This window comes from Cyrtonyx montezumae, unplaced genomic scaffold (genome assembly GCF_038088225.1).
Source record: "Cyrtonyx montezumae isolate F1298 unplaced genomic scaffold, pur_monq_1.0 scaffold_24, whole genome shotgun sequence".
Lineage (NCBI taxonomy): Eukaryota > Metazoa > Chordata > Aves > Galliformes > Odontophoridae > Cyrtonyx > Cyrtonyx montezumae.
In genome coordinates this window covers 12073501-12093321 of record NW_027071981.1, presented here as the reverse complement: position 1 = coordinate 12093321, position 19821 = coordinate 12073501, and the positions used below count along the sequence as shown (strand labels likewise).

The following is a 19821-nucleotide window of genomic DNA, read 5'->3' as shown; positions in this document are numbered from 1 at the left end:
AATTGCAATTAAATCCTGAAGCACTTGAGGAAAACCTCCCAAGTATGCATCTGAACTGGAAAATGAATATCTAAATGCCTCTTCAAGTTAGTAAGTCTTTGTAAAGTGCTGCTCAATACCTGGAAAATCTCTGAGACAAGAGAACAGACAAGTCTCGATATGACTAAACACTAATATTTGGCTCTATTATCCTATGAAAAACACGCAGCAGAAACTAGCTCAGTTAAATGGCTTTGCAGACACTAAAAAAAAATTTTGATCAGTTCTCCCATGCACAGCTTCACTTTGCCAGCAGTGCCCTGGGTTTGTGGTAGACAGTACTGGTGCTTGCCTGGAAACCTGGGATGGGAGCAGGCAGAGTCCCAAAGCTAAGATGGAACACCCCAAACAAAGCATAGCATTGTTAAGGCTGGGAAAGACCTCTAAGATCATCTAGTCTCTCCATCCACCTACTGCCCAGTAAATCATGTTCCTTAGTACCACATCTGGATGTTTCTTGAACAACTCCAGAGGAGGTGGCTCAATTACCTCCCTGGGCAGCCTGTGCCAGTGCCGGACTACTCTTCTGGAGAAGTTTTTCCCTATATCCAACCTAAACCTTCCCTGGCACAACTTGAGGCAACTCCCTCTCATCCTATTGCTGGTCTGACTGCTAAAGACAGATGTAAAGAAGGCATTGAAAACCTCAGCCTTATCCTTATGTTCTCCATCAACTCAAGAAAAGGATGGAGATTCTTCTTAGCCCTTCTCTTACTGCTAATATATTTGTAAAACAATTTCTTCTTTTACCACAGTGTCTAGGTTCAAGCTGGGCTTTTGCTTTTCCTAATTTCTCCCTGCATATCCTAGCAACTTCCTTGTACTCTCTCTGAGTTGCCCATCCTTTCTTTCACAGAAGGTATGCTTTTTCTCCTGCAATCTCAGCAGAAGTTCCCTGTTCAGCCATGCTGGTCTTCTTTCCTGCTTGCTCATCTTACAGCATTCAGGGACGTCCTGCTCTTATGCCTTCAAGACTTCCTTCTTGAAGGCATCCAGCCTTCCTAGAGAGGCCCTCACTGCAGCTGCTCCTGGGCTATGGGCACTACAGCTTCAGCACAAGGCGAGAGGACACAAACTTGAAGCCACACCAGAAGCACTTGCTTTTTTCTTCCTTTGCTGAAAGATGGTTTTGGTGGCCACATAGTACAGCTCTGCTCAGGACTAGCTCATGCAGCAGCTTGTTAGCTCTGGAGTTAGGCTGAAACTTGTCAGCAAAATGCAGCACTGAATAACTAGCAGAGCTCACAGGAATATAGTAAGCTGCACAGAGGTCTTCTTGACTTGGAAGAGTAACCGCATGTCTGTCTGCTTTGAACCAGAGTGCCCTGCTGAGCTGACACTGGGAGTATGATCCACACAACCTGAAGGTGGGGAGGACCCAAGAGCAACTAATGACACTTCGGCAGTGGGCTGTACACCACTCAGTTCATAACGGAGGTGTGACCCGTTTGCAGCAGGCCTGCCTTATTTCAAGGTAAGAATGAGTTCACTACTTGTCTGTGCATGCTTTTAAAGCAGGATGTACAAATCACGTGAGCATAATGATTAGTTCCATGGCCAGAGCATGTTTTTCCACCATGAGATCACAAATCCAGGTTGCAAAAAGCCTGTCTCAAAACAAGAGACATGGGTTTCTCTCTGCCACTTGCAACTCTAAATTACCTGAGCTGCAGAATGGTCTTTTACCTTCCATCTCAAAACGGGATGGAAAATCGCAGTGGTTATCTAGGCTTAACCCTGCTGCTTAAATTCACTTCAGACAATGAATGTTTTGTTACCCTTCCAAGTCCCAATTAAATCATCATTTGCACACTGTAATTTAAAGCACATACTCTGCTGGTGAAAGCTGGGAGAGCTATGGAGTGTGTACGTATACGAGTTGATGGGTAGTTCCATATCTAATTGAATAGCTACAATATCAAAGCAGAGAAGAGCAAAGCACCGACTATCCACAGATGTGTGGACAAGCAACAAAACCACACTCACCAAAAGCAGCCTCGAAATAAAGCCTTTAGTTAAGGCTTTTAAAAATGAAGGCCAGCAACGCACCTTCATTCCCCCAGTGACCAACCCAGCGGATCGGGGCGCCGCTCCGTGCAGCGCTGCTGCCCGCGCCGACCGCTTCCGAAGCGGCTGAGCAGCGGAGCGCCCTCACCGCCCGGGTTTGCTCGTGAGCTCGGGCTGGTGCCGCGGAGCGCCTTCCAGGCCGTTCTATGGACACCTCGGCCCCGCGGCGGCATTGCTTTGCCGCCTTCTGGAGTTCGAGCCACCAGGCGCGAGCCGACCCAGCGCCGCGCGCCCGCCGAGCCGGTCGTGCAGGAAGGGGTGGGGGGAGCGTGCGCGGCGTGCGCGTGCGCGCGGGGCGGGCGAGCGCGCGCGCGCGCGCTCTCGAGGCGGGATCGAGCGGGGCGCTGCGAGGGGCCGCGCCGCCCCGGGAGCGGGGGCGCCTCAGGTCAGCGGTGCGGGGGGCGCCGAGGCGGCCGTTACAGCCCTTACCGGGCGGGGGGTGGCGGGGAGCGGGCGAGAGGCCGGGCAGGGCCGCGCTGTGAAGCGAAGGAGCTGCCGCGAGCGGAGGGGCCCGGTGCCGGGGGCTGAGGCGGGGGAGGAGCCGGCGGATCTCCCCTGGACGGCCTCGGTGAGGGGCGGGGAGGGGCGGAGCGGCCGCACCTGGGCGCCGGTACGGTGAGCGCTGCCCGGAGCCTTCCGCCGAAGTTGGGGGAGCGGGAGTTCGGGCAGCACGCGGCGCTGCGGCGCGTCCCCGCGGCTGGACGGGGCGGGGCGGGGAGCGGCCCCAGGGGCTCCCGTGGCGGCCGCCGGTTGTTCGCTGCGGAGTAAAACTTCGCGGAGGAAGACACGGTAACCGATCGCTGCTCGACCTGAATCGCTGAGTTGCTGGCTGCGTGTCCGCGGTGTCTGCAAACAGAGCTGCTTGGCGCGAGGCCCAGCGCCTTTGGGCCGGTCCGTTTTGTTCTGGGACGAGGTCTGCGGGTTGTTCTCACCCGAAGTGAGGAAAAAGCCGGAGTTCCCGTGTTTAGTGCTCCCGAGGTGACTGCCAGCATTCCTAATTAAAGCGACCGAGGCTACCCGCGTGCTGTGTGAAAGGCGCCGGGTAGGTTTCCTGCGCTGTTACCACGGCCTTATTTCTTTTCATCATTAAATTCCTACATTAAGTTTTCATTCTGTGTCCCCAGCTTCCTGCTTACAGGGGACCGTGGTGTCGAGTTGTGCGTTCGCAGAACTGCATTTGATTGTAATGTCCCGTGCTCAACTCGGGCTTAAAATAGCCTTTATTTTGGTGGAAATGAGCCGGTCTCATCGTTTCCTACGGAAATTAAACGCGGTTTGCTATAACGTGTCATATCTTGGCAGTTTATTATGCAATTCTATTAGGGAAATTAACTTTACGAATTAAATACTTTAGGAACTTATGCATTTGGAATAACTGGCAAAATCAAATGCAGCGTGCAGTACTATTTCTCTGAAAGTACTCAGCATCAGAATGCCTAACTTTCCTGGTGTTTCACCTCCAGTGATGCTCAGCTCTGCCCTAGAGGAAAGCCTTGCAGAAGCAATCCAGAATTCCTCTTTGTTTGCAAAAAAAAAAAAGATTGAGAAAAAGGATTCAGTGAAGGGTTGTAATACTGCTGTGTAGGTACTTGCTTGTTAGAACTTGTGATAGAAATTGCTTTTTCTCAAGTTTAGAAGCAGCTGTTATGTATACAAAAAAAGTTTCGGTGATATGGTAGGCTCAATTAAAGCAGAGATCTAATGATGATTCATTATGCTGTTGGAGGAAATGTAGGCCTTCATGCATTGTGTGGTTGTATAAAGGATGCTAGTTCTACAGCAAAATACTGTTCGTGCCCATCATTAGCTTTGTCAGATCATTCAAGATGGTTCTCTGTGACTTTCTGTCTACTAACACACCAATCTCACAGGCTGTTGTTTTGTTCTACTAAACTCATGCGGAAAGCTTAGTTACTTCATTTGAATTCGCGGGCTTTCTGTTTCTCTGGCACGGCTTGTCTGTTTTCTGCTCCTCTGGGTTCATCTGAATTTGATAACTCAGCCTGCTAGAGTGAAAGAAGCATTTGCATTTTAAAATAGGGTGGGCAGGTTGGTGTTGTGTGGTGTCTACTGGTCATTCTGGGTGTGTGGAGTGTACTGTCACAGAAAACAGGTGTGGAAGGCACACTGAGAAGTCCCCTTGTCTGGCCCTGTTACCTGTCTCATGAAGCTGCCTGATAACCTGAATAGTTCAGTCGCCATAGGGCCACGTACCACTGCAGTGCATCTCTGAATCACTTGTTGATAACATGCGCCTTTGACAGAGTGGATGCACATGTGCCAGAGTACACTTTGCTTCCACCCTAGCTGCAGTTTCTTGTACTCTACAGAAACGTGAAGAAGTCATTTTGCTTCAAAATGGTAAATTCTCTAGCATCATAGTTTTGTTACTTCTTGTTTTGCTCAGTGCTTGCTTGGTGACAAAGGTTTTTTGAGAGTCAGAGCAGAAAGTAACTGTTCTGTTGCATAGCATGTTTGCTTGCACCTAGTAGCTGTGAGATTTTATACGCGGGCTTTTAAGGTGGAACAAAATCCCTTTAAAATCTAATCTGTAATGTGTTCCAGCGTGTCACCTTGTGTGTTAGCAGTGGGAGGATGAAAGTTTAAGCCTTTGTGACTGGGGAGGAGCTGAGGCAAGCGGCTTATTGTTTACAATAGACATGTATGCACTAGCTTAAACTGTTTCTTTGTTCCAGTGTCTTGGTCAACTTTCGAGTCCTCAGTACTCACTTTAACTCAGGTGGAAGAAATCCCAGCCCTACTAGTTGTTCAATTTCTGTCGAGGTATGTAACTCAAGAGATATACAGTGTGATGTTAGGGCAGTACAATGCACGTAACTGTGTATGGAGTACACCTAGGTGCTGTTTGATTTTTGACTATCAGACTGAGATGATACTGCTGCATGTATATGAAAAAAATAAAGGCTTTCATACCACGTAAAGTGTTATAATATATAAAACTAATGCATGTGCAGGTTTACCTTGCCCAGTAGAATACCTATATGTGCTTGCTTTTAACTACTGTGAGGGAGAGTAAGCACTTAGGAAACCCTAGTATTGCTGCACAAATAAGTCTTATTGCTTAAAAATATAACTTGAAACCAGAATTTAAGGAGAATATTAATGTCATCTTGAAAATTCATTACTGCAAGTTAGCTGCCATTCACTTGTAAAGAGGAGGAGAATTTAATCAAAATACTAAAGCATAACTGATCTAATTGGCAAGCGTGACTGAAGTATTTGCAGCGGAGGAAAGGAAATCTGATTTGGTGAAACATTTAAGCAGATAACAGTTTGGCAATGGTTTTGTTCCCCTGTGGAATCACCATTATAAATCCAAACAGAACCTAGCTGCACTGTGTGAACCTGGGAACAAAGTTAAGGGCAAGCAACAAGATCCACAGCTTCTAACATGTGGTGAAAGAAAATTAACTGCGTACAGTTCAGTCTAATGGATTTAGTGTTTGGGTCCGTTCCTTGAATTATTTGGATGCAGTGATCAGTGCCTCACAGCAAAAAATTGAGGTTATTCAACAGCTGTCAAAAAATTATATGAGTGTTTGTTTATGGGGTTTGAGACTCTTGAGAAAGGAGAGCTCCTCTGTTTGAGAACGCATTTCTTTGCTTTGCTGATGGACTAACCTGCTCCTTTTTCACTAAGTGGAATAGTCTTCTCTTTTGTCATTTAAGATGTACTGGAAACAAGAAGCTGTACCACTTTTTCCCCCTTTTTAACTTACTTTAAACCGAGTGGTTCCAGGTATTCTCTTACGTAGACTGAAGTGTGCCAAGTCACAGATCTGCTTTGGGTTGTTAAGCCTGTCATCTAGTGAAGTCCAGGGTCCTATGGATTAGCACGATGCCCTTTTACCATGGCAAAACCTGATAATATTTATGTTACAACACCTAACCAAGCTTTTCAAGTCTCATCTGTTTTTCTTAACTTTGTTAAATTGCAAACTTGATGCAGCTTCTAGCATGGAAGTTTCAGGAAATTGAAATTTGCAGGCTGCTGAACAGTTACGGTGCTGTGGGTCGTAGTGATATCCGCTTTCCTTTTATGTCCCACAGAGTACTTTGTCACTGGTTTGATGTGAAAGTAGGTGATCCGCTCATGAAAAGCATAATCCTTGAATTAGATACTAACATAATCAGTGGTAATGCACTGCCCCTTTGGGGGCAATATTCATGGTGTAGATACTCTTCTAGTGCCACTGGCTTTCAAGTGAGGTCGTGCTGAGTTGTCTTCTCTTTATCTGTGCTACCTTTTGGCAGACTTAACAGAGCTGTGTGTAGGGGAACAAAGACATCTGGGAAACAGTGGTGGAAAGGAACAGGATCAGTCATCTTTGTAGATCCTAATTTAACTAATTTAAAGAAGGGTTTCTGAGCTAAGTTAAAGTAAGATAGGAAGGGAAGTTGAGGCTGTAGTTACCTGATCACAATCTGTTGAAATAGCCAGCATGTGAGTACTAATTGTAGTCCTGGCTTCTCTCAAGTGCGCTGAGATCGCTAGCTTCTTTCTCACAGGGCACTGAATGATCATTAAATGCTAATGACTTTTGATTAGTGTTGACCTCGGTCAATTTAGAGTTAGTGACCTAGAGATGAAAACCACTGTATCTCATTACCAATTTCCTGAGGTATCTGATCTTTCCTTTGTAGGTCAGTTTTGATAAGAGGCAGAATAGAATTAAAGTTGACCCCTGTCTTAGAGAACAGGTTGAATGCTTCCAGGTTTGCAATATCATGCTTAGAAGCAGCAGCAACAACAACAAAATGAAGTAGCAACTAGGAAAGAACTTACCTTTCTGACCCCGTGGATTGTTAAGAGCAAAACGTATCACTTCTAGTAGAAAGTCAGCCTATCACCTGTCACCTTGAATTTCACATTTTGTAGTTGTAGGTTTTCTCATCTCAAGTGCCATTTGTAATTCTTGTTCTTACTTTGAGCTACGAAGCAGCAAGCAAATGTTTGTAGAATAAATTGCAAACTCTTCTCTGGGCTGTATTCTACCTGCAGGTCCCAAACTATGTGCAGGATGGTAAAACTGTATATTTCACATTGTGATGAAGCATTTCACTTAATTTCTTTCCATATGCACAGGAGAGAATGTGTGATAATTCACTGTTACTGTTCACTGCAGGCTTTGTAAATGTAAGGAATTTTGTAATGCAGTTGTGGTTTCCGTGGACTACCATTCCTACAACAAACATGGCATTGAATGCATGTTGAAAATACATGATAAGTTTAAATGTTTTTTTTCTCACTTTAATATGCTAGCTATATTTATTTTTATCAAGCTGAAAACAAGATTTTTTAACTTCCAAAGCAAAACTCCACAGTGTGAAAAAAAGTTTCTATGAGTTATGTTAGTATAGTTGGGAAATAAATGTTCAGTTACTGAAGCTCTTACTGTGGTTAAATCACAGAGGTGAAGCTGCTAAGGAAGAATGAAACAAAAAAAATGACAGGACAGAGTGTTGCACTTGGTTTGGGCCGAGCATAAATTGATGAGCCAACTGAAATACACATGCAGGGAAGGAGGATGTTTATGATGAAATAAACGTAGGGATAAATGTTATTCTTAAATACCGTGTTTTGATTTGATTGCTTTGTCTCAAAGAGAACACTGCCACTGAGAAGTGTTGCACAGAGATGTGGACCATATGCTGGTAGATAATACAAGGATGTGATAATAAAAAGGCAATTTTATTGTCTGTTCTTCTCTTTTGTAGAAATTTGTATTTAACTGATGACTGGGCTGCTCAGAACTCCCTGCGTTTGTTTCCTTTAAAGCACTAAGAGCATTTATGGGGGGGGGGGAGAAGTACAAATGTATTTGTGGATGAAATTATTTTGAGGATTTTAATCTTCGTACTTTGAAACATACGATTATCACTAAGCAGAGTTGGGAAGAATATTCTTAAACTAGCATAGAAGCTATGAAAGCTGAACTGTGTTTTGCTAGGGTTGGTTCAAGATGCATTTCTTTGTTGATGCAATTCTGAGAAAGAAATGCCCGCTACTTTTTTTAACAATGCATTCAAACCTCTTTGATGGCTGTCACAGTGTTACCCATCTGTGTCCCTGCTTTCAGTTTTGTTTTTTGTTATTGGGTATTTTTTTTTCCCAAGGTGCACTCACTCACTGAGACTTAGAGACCAACTTTTTGATGCAGTGGACAGGAATAGTTGCAGTCCTGGTTTAATTCAGTACTGCCTATCAGAAACTTGTGAGAGCAAGATTAAGATTTAGTCAATTCTAACATGCTTTTTTTACTGGAGGAAATCAAGAACAGAGATGTGAGTCCCCCTTCCATGTGACATTTTTTACAAACAGAAGGGTTGGGATGGGGTGGTTCCTTCCAAGTGACTTAATAATTCATAAATAGTTAAACAGTGCTAAGCTCCTCAGCTGTGTGGGTTGGGTTTCTTGGTTTTATTGTTTGCTTTTTTGACCTTTGAACTTGTACACGCCATTTTTTAATTATTGTTTAGCGTGAGCATAAATTCAATGAGAAGTAACAGTGGACAGGTAAATCTCTTAAATATTAAGTGTATATTTATTTTGGTTAATAGATATGTGCCATCTGAAACTTACTTTCTTGGGGAATCCAGAATTTAAACAAAGAATTTTAATAATGCATAGGCATAATAACAGCCAAGGAAAAGACTTGGCAGCTTTACAAAAGAAGAAATATATGCATTTTCTCATTGCCTGCTTGGAATTCGTTCCTTGGTTCAGAATCTGGTTGCACTAGCCCACTGGGAATTGCGATGAACTCTTGAAGTTAGGGAAGTTGTCCACTTCATGTTTCTACATGAAGAGCAGAGATCTAAATATGAGGTAGAGGAGAAGCATAGCCTATTAGATGGAAAAAAAAAAAATGGAAAATTTGGAGTATGCTTCTACTGCAGAAGGAAAGATTGATGTAATATGAGGAGGAGTGCTCCCTGCAACCCTGGAAATTCAATGATTTCTCAATTGTAAGTTACCTTTAGAAAGGCATAAATATGTATGTTATTGCACCAAGCACTGTTTGCAATATGATTCCTCTGACAACCTTCCCAATGCTTTCATGGCATATTATGGTCTTAAAGGATAATCAGAAGTGGGAATGTAGATATATTATATGCATTCGGATTCAATCTCTGAAATTAATAATTATTTTTTATTTTGACCATTTGTTTTTTAAACATTTTTTAGCCAAGATCTGATTTTCAAGGGCTTAGAACTTCCCCAGTATCGTTTGAAAGGAGGGTGAATATGGATGCATAATAGCACAGCCTCATAATGTAGTGCTTTGCTGAATTCTTCACATCTGGCATTTAGAATTTTCATTAGGCCTGTTTTAAGATTCAAGCATGGAATTTCCTACACCCTTTAAGTTAACTTTTCTGGTTTGATTACTTTGCCTTCAAGCTAATATTAGTGTCTCTGAAGAATTGTATTTCATTTTTTTCTAAGTTACGTTTATAAATTTCTATTCTGTTAATATATAATTAAGGAGGAAAAATGAAAATTACTGGAAAAAATTAGGAACACATCGTAACAAATTTTCAGAAATGGGTAGATCTGTGGGTGAGAGAAAGTCACATCAAGTTCCTTGATCCTCTCACCAGAGACAGACTGCTTTGAACTTGAGCTTTTGACTCAGCTTTCAGCAGGGCTGACTGCAAACAGTGAGCTGTAGAGTCATTAACAGTGTGCGTATATTAAAAGAAGAAAACTGTTTTATAGGGAAAGAGATGGAAGTTGCTGCCAAGACTGAAAGAATAGTGAGTGCAAGAAGCACTGTTTCTGTGCTTTTCTTTTTCCACTTGAGACTAATAACTGATACGTGCTTTTCTTTTTCCACTTGAGACTAATAACTGATACGTGATGCTTTGTTTTGGAGCTAAGAAAGTTCAGTGGAAGGTAATATGAAGCCTGTTAAAAGGGTCATAACTTTTTTCATAGGAATTTCTGGGGTCTGTTGTGGAATCATTGATACTTTTCCAGTTGAAGCAGACCAGATTTTGATGGGTGGCTTAGGAACTGACAGGGCTGTTAGGCATTTTATCAACGGTGGTGAAGTTTTGTCCTTGGCTACTAGAGGTCTGCTTGGCTTTTGGATTTGTCAGAACATAATTCAGACACAGCTTTCCCTCTCCTCCTTCTCCAGGAGAGCACAACAAATTTTCCATTGTGTTTTGTGGAAGTTGAAGGTGTGGTTGATTCCTGCTGGTTTACATTTGCTACTTGTCTTTCCTAGATTGAGTTAACCAGTGAGTGTCATTCTCTTTCTCTTCTGTAGCATCCTGGTAACCTTATGTGCTATGGGTATAATCTCTGGGCTTCCATTGGTGAAATTGTTTGTGGGGACCTTGCTTCTTTTGTTCTATGGGATTAGGTAAAATGGATTTATGGAATCATTTATGGATTTATGGAAAGTCAAATCTCCCATATGAATTTCCTAACGTCCGCTATCTTTCTTCTGCCAGTTGCAGTGATGAAAACTAGGTTTTCTGACTTGTGGTTCTTCTGTATCTGTACACTTCTTCCCCTCTGGAATGGCAAACAGGTTGTTACTGTAACTGGAAGGGATGGAAGTTTACCTAGGGCAGGGGAAAGAAAAGCTTACACAAATCTAAGAATACTTTGTATTTCCATTTTAAATTCTCTGCTGTGAGCAATTATAAACATCCCATCTGTGGGATGAGCTTCTTTTCCTTTACCCCTTCTGTTACCTTCACAATTCAACTTGACAAACGTGGTTAGTTTCTGTCCCAAATGAACCTGTCACAGGTCACAAAGAAAAATAAGTGAAAGAGGGGAAAAAAAGAAGGAAGAAATGTTTGCTATCAAATATTTCTTTCCACACTGTATAACCTGCCTCTCCATCTATTTAGGAACATGTCTCTACTTTTCAGCCACACCACTGTGGTTGGGGTAACCCACCATTTTATTTTAAATTAACAGACAGAGGAGATAGACACATGACTGGAAATAATATCTTATCAAACCACTGCAGCCAAATCTTGTGATGACCACTGCCAATGTTTTTAGTGAGTGAGTTTAATGTGGAGTTATCTCTCAAGGAGACCTAACAATCACTGCTGTATCTACACTTAGGCTTTACAATTCTGAGATTGTTAGAGAGCTATAGCTGTGGCTCAAGCAATCGCAATGTTTTTTCAGTAAATAGCCTGAGTAGCATCTCTGTTCTTCAGTTTAAGTCAGTGGCAGACTCTGACAGGGATTTCAGCAAGGTCAACTGTTTCTCCACCAGCCTTCGGTGAGTTTTTTATTGCAGTGTTGTGCTCTTCTCCAGCAAAACTGATTAATAGCTAAATTTGCTTGTAGAGCAAAGAGGTTTTTTTTGTTTGTTTGTTTCAGATTTGAAAGTTGTGAAATGATATTTGAATTATTAACCCATCTGGTGTTTTAAGGTGGGAAACGTTGATGTGTTTTTAGTGCACTTGCCCTTCTACTAAGGAAATCTGATCTAAATTTAATTCTATGTAAACTAATAACTGAAAAATAGATTTATTTTTTTTTTTAATCGCTTTATGGGATATCTTATATCCTGTTTATTTCAGAAAGTATTTTTTAATAAAATCAGGATACATCTGCCCCATGAGAAACGCTTTCTGAGATGCACTAAATTGGTCAGACTGGCACTGAACACGTTGATTAAGTGTATTCACTCCGATTTGCTTTAATCTGATTGCACATGTAGACATTGTCTTCTGATGTGGTGCAGCCATGTCTTGTGAAGCTGGTCTAATTAACACTACTTAGTCATTTGGGACCCCTGTCAAAAGCTATTACATTATCTAGAAACGTAAGGAGTTAAAGCTAAAGCTGTGACCTCATCTCTATTCATGTTACACTGGAGTAGAAACTGCGTGGAAAGGGATTGTTTAACTGTGTCGCTGTCTCTGCTGCTGCTAGCTGATTTGCTTTCATTTGGTTCCTGTATTTATGTGTGTTCTTTCTAAACAACTGCCACAGTAGGGACTTGTGGGAATACTAGACACGTATGAAGTCATGCTAATATGAATTGCATGTGGAAATAGAAACGTTTAGACTCTAAGATGTCTCTCTACCTGATTTCCACATTTTATCCCTTCCTCTGTGAAATCCAGGCAGCATCAGGGAGAGCTAAAGCACACATGCTTCTAGCCAGTCATGCACTTACGTAACTGTGCATGCAGTTTCCTTTATTACTTAGCACTGTGTACTAAATGAGGATTGCAACTGCTGTCGCTTTAATGTTGGAGCCGCGAACGTTACAATAGGTGTCACTGTGTGGCTGAGTCCAATCGTTATCAGTGACTTCAGCTATTGGCTCTGGGTGCTGGCTGACTCCATCTGCAGGGCTGGAATATCTAGTCGCTTCGGATCCTCTCATCGCACAAGTTGAGCTCGCTGAGCAGGCGAGCAGTGCTACGTGTCTCGCAAGCCTCGGTTGGGAAGCTGCTGCTACAGCCGTGCGCGTGCCTCTGTGCTGCGTGTGCTGCTCTCGGGTGGCTCACAGTCAGGAAATCTGGGAAGAAATAAAACTGGCAGGAATGATGGGGATGTATTTAACGATTCAAGTACTGGATCAAACTTAAAGCCGGTTTCTTACTCGGAATGCTGGAAAGGTCACCTTGTCTTGCTGGAAAAGAAACTCTCTGCTCTGCTGCTCTGTGTTTAACACCTCCACGTGCATTTTTTTTGATGTTCTTAGCTAGTCAGGTTATCTAGCTATACAGACAAGTATACTCATGGTAGATGAGAAAGGAAAGAACATGAAATGTCTCACCTTTTTCTTGATGCTTCCAGAGACGGTCAAGAACAGGTCCAAGAAGAGCTCTAAGAAGGGAAACAGCAACAGCAGCAGCAGCAAACTGCCTCCAGTTTGCTATGAAATCATTACCTTGAAGACCAAAAAGAAGAAGAAGATGGCTGCTGATATTTTTCCCCGAAAGAAACCAGCCAACACTAATGCAACTGCTGTCCAGCAGTACCACCAGCAAAATCTCAATAACAACAACACTATTCCAGCGCCAAACTGGCAAGGACTTTATCCGACCATCAGAGAGAGGTAAGTTCAGGAAAGCTAATTTTTGTTCTTCGAATGGAGCGGTGAAAAGCAGTAATATGTTCATAATGTGTACTTTTAGCTGTTCATTTATTCGCTGAGCAAAACAGTTCTCTATTTCTTGACAAGTGCAGAAAAAAAGTATTCTGGTAATGGAAAATATATGTTAGTAACTGTTTTCTGTATAGTGCAGCTGTTTCAATGATAAAAAATGTAAATAAGAATGTTGCTGGCTGCAAGCAGCGATGTTACTTGTAGGTGTCAGTGGAGATTTGACTGATTTTCACTTTTGGAAAAGTTTTTGTAAATTTTTTTACACTCCCCCCACCCCCCCAAGCTTTTTTTCCTCACACATGATGTGTAATCTGCTTTTCATTCTGCTAGTGTGTAACTTCAAGGTGTTCAGAAATCTGATTTCTGTGGTTTGCACAGATTTACTGGGCACTATAAATTATCTTGTCGATTCTGTTTATAGAAATGCAGTGATGTTCAACAATGACTTGATGGCAGATGTTCATTTTGTGGTCGGGCCACCAGGTGGGACCCAACGGCTGCCAGGACATAAAGTAAGCAACAGCTGCATTGTCCATTTTTTTTTGGGGGGGAGGGACAGCAGGAGAGCTCCCACAGTTATACCAGGACGTGGCATGCAGGACTCAGCTCTTCTGGGGCAGGCATAATTCTATGCAGTGAAAGGCTACGTGCAGTGCTTTTCTTTGTTTCTTGTGTACATGTATGGAGGCAGTCACTGCAAAGTTAGGCATGCTGCTTGTGCTGTTGATTAATGTTACTCCTGAGACTTTCTAGAAATAGTTAACTTATGTAGTGGCCATGAGCATTTTGCAGTAGCTAATGCATATATGCCCATGAGAATAAAATGAAGCGGAAAATGTGTAATTCTGTTCTTAACTTTGACATCTTCTCTTACTGAAGTGTATCTAGTGCCTGTCAGTGAAGCCCAGTGTGTTCAGAGTGGCTCTCCCACATTGTTTTTGTTGGCAGTTCTTTTCAGCTTAAAGCATGAAATAAGATTTCCCTTTCTCAACAGTATGTCCTGGCTGTTGGGAGCTCTGTATTCCATGCGATGTTCTATGGAGAACTTGCTGAGGACAAAGATGAAATCCGTATACCAGACGTTGAGCCTGCTGCCTTTCTCGCAATGCTGAAGTAAGCATCGTTCATCTGCTGGATGTATTTTTCTTCATGATGTACACATACTTTAACTATGACAGTACCAGTGTATTAGACTTGCATATAAACAGAAAGAAAGCAGTTGCATAAAATGTTACTGTTTTTGTATTTCAGGTATTTCATACTTTTACCTCATTTTGGTCTCCCCTTCTTCTTCCAGGCATGCATATATTAGACTAATGTAGGCAGATATAAGTAATGACTTTGACAGCAGATCTTTGGGCACATTGTATACTGTAATGCCTATTGATTGGATTTGTTATCACACACAGTACAGAAAGGGATAGAGTTGCTAAAAAGAATTGTCAGCTGGGAAAAAAATATAGTTTGCAAGCATAGCAGAATGTTAAAAGTTTAAAAAAATATATCAGAATTGCTGTGTTTATTTGATGACATAGTTAAGGTTTTTTAAAGTCTTTTAAATTTTTTAAAATTCTTTTTGGTAAACTTACTGTATGTGGGCCTGGTCCGAGGGGGAAAAAAACCCAAACACCCTAAATATTGAATAGAGCTTTTGAAAATTACATTTCGCCTCATCTATCTTACTGATACATCTAGAAAGTGATAAAAAAGGCCGTTTACAAGAGTAGAATGGGTTTTACTCTGACTGGAGGGGTGTGGGGTGGTCAGTTTATGTGATTATTTATCTGTCTCTGATTTCTTCTTGCAAACTGCATAAGAAATGCTGTTGTTTCTAAGTGAACGCAGCAAATCAGTTTCCCTGCTGTGTTGTCCTTGAATGTATCTGTGAACTCTGGTTTTTAAAGAGAAATTCTCTTTCACAGAACTGCTATGCCTTTGAGGTTTTTTTTTTTTCCTTCAGCTTTAGTAACTGCCATTGCACTCTGATAAAGTGCATATATCAGTGCCTGATAGTAATATTTCTAATATGCTGCAGATTTTGTTGTGTGTAATGATGTAATCACTAGCTACTTATTGTATTCCATAGATCCTTTTGGCTAGCTTGTGATTGAAGAGTGGTTTCTTTTTTTTTTTCCTTTGTATGCAACTCTGACTGTTCCTCTGTACAGCTGCCGACACACAGAGTTTGCATAGAGATTTTTATAGGTTATTGTGAACATCAAATCTATGCAGGTATCAATAACTGTGACAAAAAGCTGAAGTTGCACAGCTGTTCTATAGATCTGGAATGTAAAGATAGAACATTATGTCTGTGCTGCGTTGCAGATCCCGCTTTGGGCCTCACTGGTTTTGCAGGTGTTTTATGCAGGGCTCTGTCTGGTGCCTTGCTTTCATGTGGAATTTTACAAGGCAGAAATACAAGATACTTGGATGTGTTCTCCTCCCCCCCCCCCCTTTTTTTTTGTAACAGTAAATCCACTGTGACTGAATGTGACATGACAAGTAAAAACTGAGTGCTTTTTGAATTTATCATTGTCATGAAGGAATATATTCAGAGTGCAAACTGAGAGAAGAGAATAGATAGATAGGTCTTGATGAATTATTTAGCCCATGGTAATTTCAGAAAGTATCTTGGAGAGTGTGACCAGAACCCTGGAATTCTTCACCCTCTGGGCTTTTATTTAAAAAAGCATATGACACAAACTTTTTGTGTTTATTGCGGGTGTTGAGCTAACTTTCCCAGTGCTCATTTCTGCTGCTGCAGTGTTCCTGAGCCCGCAGAGTAGTCCAGTGTCTGCAAACGCTGGAGCTGCCTGCAGCTGTGACAGTGCAGGGATGGGGAAGGGATGTTGCTCAGCAGTGCAGCGTTCCTCTCACCGCATGATCCCAAGCATGTGCTGCACTGGGTGGAGCCTGGGATGAGACATGGCCCCTTTCACTCCTTTCCCCCCAGGACATCTTCCCCATCAGTGCTGCCTGCAAGTCTTGTGAGTGGTGGATGGCACTAAGCTCATGATACTGACTCTTAAGAAGCCGACTTTTTACCCATCCCAAAGCAGTTTTATCTCTTAAATGGTGCTTTCCATGGTCAGGAGGGACCTGCAGTAATCTTTGTAAGAAAATGCATTAATTTCTTCCCTGGACAGTGAGTTCTTCTAGCGTAACTGCATTTGTCTTTGAATATATAGCATGCATCCTTAGAGTGAAGATCTGATAACGTATTGCAAGATATAACATAGGAAATAGCACATTGACTGATATGCATATGTGAATTATTCTCCCAGTAAAATCTATTTGGCAATTTTCTGTAGTTTTATAAATAGAGTCAGGAGGTTGTTAAAATTCATAATCCCACTGACATACTGAGTTGATGTCTTTAGCATGTTATATCTTAATATTGACTGTTCAAGTTAGAACTATGGTCTCCTGTTAACCCAGGATGAGTTTGTAACTAAACCATCCAACTCCATGGTCTAGCAAAATCCTCTTTATAAGAAGAGAGTGAAACTGGAATATGAGCAATTGTCAACCAGCATCAAGGTGCACTGGTGCAGTGAAAGTGTGGGATATTGCTGACAGCTGATCTGTGCTGTCTGTTGTAAATAAGTGATATTAGTTCTTCACTTTCACGAATATTAAACTAGCAACTTTTGTGCTATTTCAATATAAAACAGATGTCATCATTCTCTTTGGTACTAGCAGGCACAGAGAAGTAATAGAAGGGAGAAAAGAGTAAGAAAGCAATGAGGAGAATCATAAAACCAGATAAACTGACACATTCAAAATGTTTTGGGAAGTAAAATACTTAATGGCTAAGCCTTTGTTGTTACAAATAGTGCAGCTGAAACCAGGGAATAAACACTTGGGTTGGTTTTGTTTTTAAAGTTTGTAGGAGTATTCTTTTTCTCCATAACCTCTTACATTTTGTTATATTGCTTGGGCTACATCTGCTATGAGCACAATTTCGTGGTGTGACTTGGAGGATAGCACCCTACAGCTGCAAAAAAATATATATATAGATAAAGATATTTGCAGCAATGATCATCTCAGTGTAGGTACTAATTCCCCTTTATAAGCACATTCTGTTCTGCCAAAAATACATTGTGTCGGGCAACCTGCTAACTAGAACATTTTAATTACTCCAGGGTTGCATAGAACTTCAGCTTCACTAGAGGAAGGTGCTTTATCAAGTATAACCATCAAGAACTGCTTATCCCTGTGAAGAGTAAAATTGCATTTGGCATGGTTTTATCACATTGCATTCACCAGCTGCAAATGGGGCCCTGAAGCATGAGATATTAAAAAGAACAAACTGTACAATGCTTCATTTCTCCAAGTGATGAATCATAGCAGTTTAGACACAAATATAATTTCACCTTCATCTCTTCCACAACACAGTCGTGATAGTAAAAAGGTTTTTTATCCTCCTTATGTGCTGACACTGAAGGAAAACACCATTATTAGTGCAACTACAATGTTGTAAGCATTAATAAACCTGAAAATTAATTTTCTACGCCTTTTGTTTTTGTTTCATTGCCTTGCTTAAAAAACTAACAAAAAAGAAATGTCAGTAATTAAGAAGATGAGTAGCACCTGTTATACTGTAATAGCATTTCTGTTCTGAGAAACTTGCTAGTTATTAGCAGTAAGCTAGTTTTCATTCCTGCATTTGTATATACCTCAATAAATCATCATCATTCACTATCTTGGGACATTCAATCTAAGTACCATTTGTAACACATGTTCCAGACTGTGCTGTTAGCCAAGTAAGTTAGCACTTGAGCTACATTCTGAGGATGATATTCTGTCATTAGCCAAAGCATGTACAGAAGGAAAACAGATGAAGAGGTTGCATTCTTTGTAGACTTAACTATTTCTACATAGCCTGTGCCCCACATTAGAAGTTTTCTTCTCCTTAGATTTAAACATGTTCATGGTCTTACATGAGTGGTGATTTTAGCTTGTATTTTCTTTATGAATTTAATCAGTTTCTTGGGGAACTACTTAAATATTCCTTCTTAGCAATTTTGAGTTGTTGACAAATGATCCCTTTGCATTAAGCATGTTTGTTTCATTTCAGATACATATATTGTGATGAAATTGATTTGGCTGCAGATACTGTCCTGGCCACTCTTTATGCTGCCAAGAAGTACATCGTCCCTCATCTTGCCCGTGCCTGCGTCAACTTCCTAGAAACAAGTCTAAGCGCAAAGAACGCCTGCGTGCTGCTTTCCCAAAGCTGCTTATTTGAGGAACCTGACCTGACCCAGCGCTGTTGGGAAGTGATTGATGCCCAAGCTGAGCTAGCTTTGAAGTCCGAGGGTTTCTGTGACATTGATTTTCAGACACTTGAAAGCATTCTCCGAAGGGAGACTCTGAATGCCAAAGAAATTGTTGTTTTCGAAGCAGCTCTGAATTGGGCCGAAGTGGAGTGTCAGCGACAGGAGCTAACTGCCACCATAGAGAATAAGCGCAAAGTCCTCGGAAAGGCTCTCTACTTGATACGCATCCCTACCATGGCGCTCGACGACTTTGCAAATGGCGCTGCTCAGTCTGGGATTCTGACTCTCAACGAAACCAACGATATCTTCCTTTGGTACACAGCTGCTAAAAAGCCAGAGTTACAGTTCGTAAGCAAGCCCCGGAAAGGCCTTGTTCCTCAGCGGTGCCACCGCTTCCAGTCCTGTGCTTACCGCAGCAACCAGTGGCGTTACAGAGGCCGGTGTGACAGCATCCAGTTTGCTGTTGATAAGAGAGTGTTTATAGCTGGCTTTGGGCTATATGGCTCCAGCTGCGGATCAGCAGAATACAGTGCCAAGATTGAACTCAAACGACAAGGAGTTATCCTAGGCCAGAACTTGAGTAAATATTTCTCAGATGGTTCTAGTAACACTTTTCCTGTGTGGTTTGAATATCCAGTACAGATTGAGCCTGACACCTTCTACACGGCTAGTGTGATTCTGGATGGTAATGAACTCAGCTATTTTGGACAGGAAGGAATGACAGAAGTTCAGTGTGGGAAAGTGACTGTTCAGTTTCAGTGCTCTTCGGACAGTACAAATGGCACTGGGGTACAGGGAGGACAAATTCCTGAACTCATATTTTATGCCTGAATGTGTGGAGACAAAGCATTTTTCCTACGAAAAACCTGTCTAGTTCAGACCTACTGATGCTTAGCTTTTAACCTGCAGATACGTGATCAGTACAAGTTATTTGTCACAGACTCTATGGGCGAGTTACTGGCTTGCTATACTTGTGAAGTTTAAGTGTAATATAAACTTAAAACTGGAAGCTCGCAAAAATAAGCAAGTTTTGAACGCTTAGTAAGAGAGGTACCTGTTTGCTGGTGATGCTGACCCTTGCTTTGATGCACATGTGAATCACCAGAGGATGCCCTTGTATCTCGTAGGTTCTAGAACTCCTTCCACTAAATGCTGTCGTATTCGATCAGTTTTCTCTTTCTCCGCTTCCTTCTCTTTGCTTGTAATTTTTGGGGGAGATAGGGGTAGAAAATCAAGAGCCTTGTTTTATAGCTCTCTTCTGTCTACAAACTGAAGAGATTCCAATCAGCTGAGCTGATTTTGAT

At 41.9% G+C, this 19821-nt stretch overlaps 1 protein-coding gene across 4 annotated transcripts; it reads left to right on the top strand.

Annotated features, from left to right (window-relative positions):
- The first annotated feature begins 1466 nt into the window (after nt 1–1466).
- BTBD3 (BTB domain containing 3) lies at nt 1467–19486 on the top strand. Of its 4 annotated transcripts, none has more exons than XM_065739688.1 (5): nt 1467–1513; nt 12923–13184; nt 13657–13747; nt 14230–14348; nt 18316–19486. In XM_065739688.1, exons 2-5 carry the CDS (start codon nt 13042–13044, stop codon nt 19346–19348), a joined length of 1386 nt encoding a protein of 461 aa, XP_065595760.1. In that variant the 5' UTR covers nt 1467–1513; nt 12923–13041; the 3' UTR covers nt 19349–19486. The 4 variants fall into 4 exon arrangements, with proteins under 4 accessions (XP_065595760.1, XP_065595761.1, XP_065595759.1 ...); XM_065739689.1 differs by lacking the exon at nt 1467–1513 and adding an exon at nt 2419–2491; XM_065739687.1 differs by lacking the exon at nt 1467–1513 and adding an exon at nt 2749–3148.
- Nucleotides 19487–19821: the final 335 nt, after the last annotated feature.